Source organism: Capsicum annuum, unplaced genomic scaffold (assembly GCF_002878395.1).
Source record: "Capsicum annuum cultivar UCD-10X-F1 unplaced genomic scaffold, UCD10Xv1.1 ctg18336, whole genome shotgun sequence".
In the NCBI taxonomy this organism is placed as follows: domain Eukaryota; kingdom Viridiplantae; phylum Streptophyta; class Magnoliopsida; order Solanales; family Solanaceae; genus Capsicum; species Capsicum annuum.
This window is the reverse complement of record NW_025824085.1, coordinates 1-1,350: the sequence shown is the minus strand read 5'-3', so window position 1 is coordinate 1,350 and position 1,350 is coordinate 1. Positions and strand designations below refer to the sequence as shown.

The 1,350-nt window shown below is 40.7% G+C and overlaps 1 protein-coding gene across 1 annotated transcript; it reads left to right on the top strand.

Annotated features, from left to right (window-relative positions):
- Positions 1-27: 27 nt before the first annotated feature.
- On the top strand, positions 28-1,337 carry LOC124885362 (the record flags this gene model as incomplete). The annotated part of the gene is given in 3 exon segments (XM_047402303.1): positions 28-321; positions 670-995; positions 1,089-1,337. Coding segments are annotated over 3 exon segments (869 nt in total), but the record flags the coding sequence as incomplete, so codon positions are not given.
- Positions 1,338-1,350: the final 13 nt, after the last annotated feature.

Genomic DNA, 1,350 nt, shown 5'->3' with positions numbered 1-1,350 from the left:
TGAATACTCAAATCTTGTTTCATGCAGGACTCCAAAGGATTAAAAAAGTAAGGGAAAAGAAAAGTAAACATAAATCGGGAGTTAAAATTATGAAGTTGATGATTGAGAAAGAAGAACGTTACAAATTCTATAAAAATACCGGGGAGAAGCCAGAAGACCTGTATAGTCGAGACAGATATAAACAAATTGGAGCACCTCCTCCCGCACCTCCTGAAATAGTTGATGATACTACAGAGGAAGACGCACCTAGTAACACTGCAACGACCAAGCAATCACAAACTTCAAGCACAGATGAGATTAAGTCAGATGATTCCAACTCAGGTAAAGAGCCTCTTTTCTTTCCAGTCATACTTGTGTGGCACGGAAACTTTCTTCCGTGTCTTCGAGACTTTGCAATTTTAATAACTCAAGATGTATCACATTACTATTGGAAACAGCCTTTCTACCTTAGAGGTAGGGGTAAGGTCTGCGTACACTCTTTCCAGACCCACTTAGAGGGATTACACTGGGTATGTCGTCGTTGTTCTAGATCTATAACATCAACAGGCTGAAAATTTGCTCTACTATTCCAAATCAAGATCAATTTTCTTCTTTTTTAAAGCAGTTATAACTTAACAGAAGCTATGAGTTCGCTAATAGCAACTAGAATGACCATAGTTCTAAATACAGAATTGCCCACGACCAAGGAGACACCGCTATTAGTGGCATCAAAGATGGGTATTGTAGAGATGGTAAGGAGGATACTCAAAAAGTTCCCAATAGCCATTCAAGATACGGACTCCGAAGAGAAGAACATACTGCTTTTGGCTGTAGAGCATAGGCAGACAATGGTCTATAATTGGCTAATAGGGGAAAAGTATCCAGAATACGTGTTTTATCAGGTGGACAAATATGGAAACAATGCCGTGCACCTAGCTGCGAAGTATCAGAATCTCGAGGTGTGGCGCATCCCTGGTAAAGCTCTACAGTTGCAAGGCGAAAGGAAGTGGTACAAGGTAAGACATTTTTAACAACCAATCATCTCTTTATTTCACAAGGGATCAACTTAAAAACACTAAAATGTAAAGAATTTTCCTATCATCCTGCAGTATGTCAAGCACACTTTGCCACAATCAGATGTTCGTTATAACAAGAAAGGTCAGACACCAAGACGGATCTTCGAAGAGACGCATGCAAAGTTACTCGTAGAGGGCACCGAATGGATCAGCAAAACTGCTGAGTCATTCTCTGTCGTAGCAGCACTAATTGCTACAGTTGCATTCGCTACATCCGCCACAATCCCAGGCGGAGCCGATGATAAAGGCAAACCACACTTAGAAAATGAACCTGCTTTTGACGTGTTTTCTATAG